This window comes from Pundamilia nyererei, unplaced genomic scaffold (assembly GCF_000239375.1).
Source record: "Pundamilia nyererei isolate P.nyererei 1_Seehausen unplaced genomic scaffold, PunNye1.0 scaffold00328, whole genome shotgun sequence".
NCBI lineage: Eukaryota > Metazoa > Chordata > Actinopteri > Cichliformes > Cichlidae > Pundamilia > Pundamilia nyererei.
The window spans coordinates 10981-12227 of NW_005187729.1; the positions used below are offsets into that span (position 1 = coordinate 10981).

A 1247-nucleotide genomic window follows, 5' to 3' on the forward strand; every position below is an offset into this window, starting at 1 on the left:
AAGCACCTAGAGGTGGCTGTTGTTGTGATTTGTTGCTATAAAAATCACATTTAATTGAAACTTTCAGCCAGTTAACATTTAGTCTATCACACACATGCACCATGCTGTTGGCTTTTTAAAAGACTGCATACATGCATGTGTCAACAGCCTCTACACTAGTTGAATACTTGCAGTTACAACAGTGATCTGAAACTTTCCACATCCCTGAAAGTGATGAAACCTAGAGGAGCTGCTACGGTGAACTACCCACCTCCTTCACTGACAGACTGAACGGCAGCATCCAGGAAAGAGGTCGGGCTACCGTAGGGATCCAGATCAATGACGTCATAGCAATCCTTCTTCGCTCGCATGTCATACATCAGCATGCTGTGTTTAAAACCCGAGAGAGAAATTTTTATTTATTTATCTTAAATGGTAAATTTGGATAAAAGCAACAAAAAAAGATGCTCATGAGAAATGTGAATAGGAGGTCAAAGGTCAAAAGTGAAGAACAATGAAACAAGAAGTAATGGGGGGGAGGGAAGATGGTACTGAACAGTGGAGCTGATAAAAGTGGGAAGTAAAGCAGCAGAACATGCTGACTAGTCATACCTGGCATCTCTGCAGCTGGCCTGGAGCAGGTGGCTCACTCCGTTGTACTGGGCATTCCTGGCGATCAGAGCCGCCGCCTTAGCAGAGAAGTCGTTGGCAGTGACGCTCTGCAGACCTGGGACCTCCAGAGCAAAACGCACCGAGCGCAAACCAGATGCTGCTAGGCCCTCCAGGACACGCAGACCACGCTGACACAAAAGGTTTGGGGAAACACACTTAACGTTCCACAAAGACACACACACGCACTCTTTGGCCTTTTGGCAGCAACAGAAACAAGTCCTGAAAACGAAAATTACACATTGCCGGCCAAAAATTGCGAGCTCTTTAATCAAAGAGTTGCTTTACGTTTTTGAATATACACCACATCTTCCAGATATATGGTGTAGTAGTCTCTGATATAATTCAGGTGTTCCTATCACTTCCAAGGCCACAGGTGTATAAAAACAAGCAAATTTGTGGGAAACGTTTGGGGATGGCCCCTTCCTGTTCCAGCATGACTGCACATCAGTGCACAAAGCAAAGTCCATAAAGACACGGATGAGCGAGTTTGGTTTGGAACAACTTGACTGGCTTTCACAGAATCCTGACCTCAACTCGACAGAACACCTTCGGGATGAATTAGAGTGGAGACTGTTAGCCAGGGCTTCTCATCCAAT

The 1247-nt window shown here is 45.3% G+C and overlaps 1 protein-coding gene across 1 annotated transcript in view; it reads right to left on the reverse strand.

Annotated features, from left to right (window-relative positions):
- trmt1 (tRNA methyltransferase 1) overlaps positions 1-1247 on the reverse strand; it is a 17550-nt gene that overhangs the window by 10635 nt on the left and 5668 nt on the right. The window contains exons 4-6 of the mRNA XM_013915589.1: positions 592-779; positions 251-366; positions 194-204 (exon numbers count right to left, since the gene is read on the reverse strand). Of these exons, the coding sequence (XP_013771043.1) occupies positions 194-204; positions 251-366; positions 592-779 (315 nt within the window). The remainder of the gene's footprint in view (positions 1-193; positions 205-250; positions 367-591; positions 780-1247) is intronic.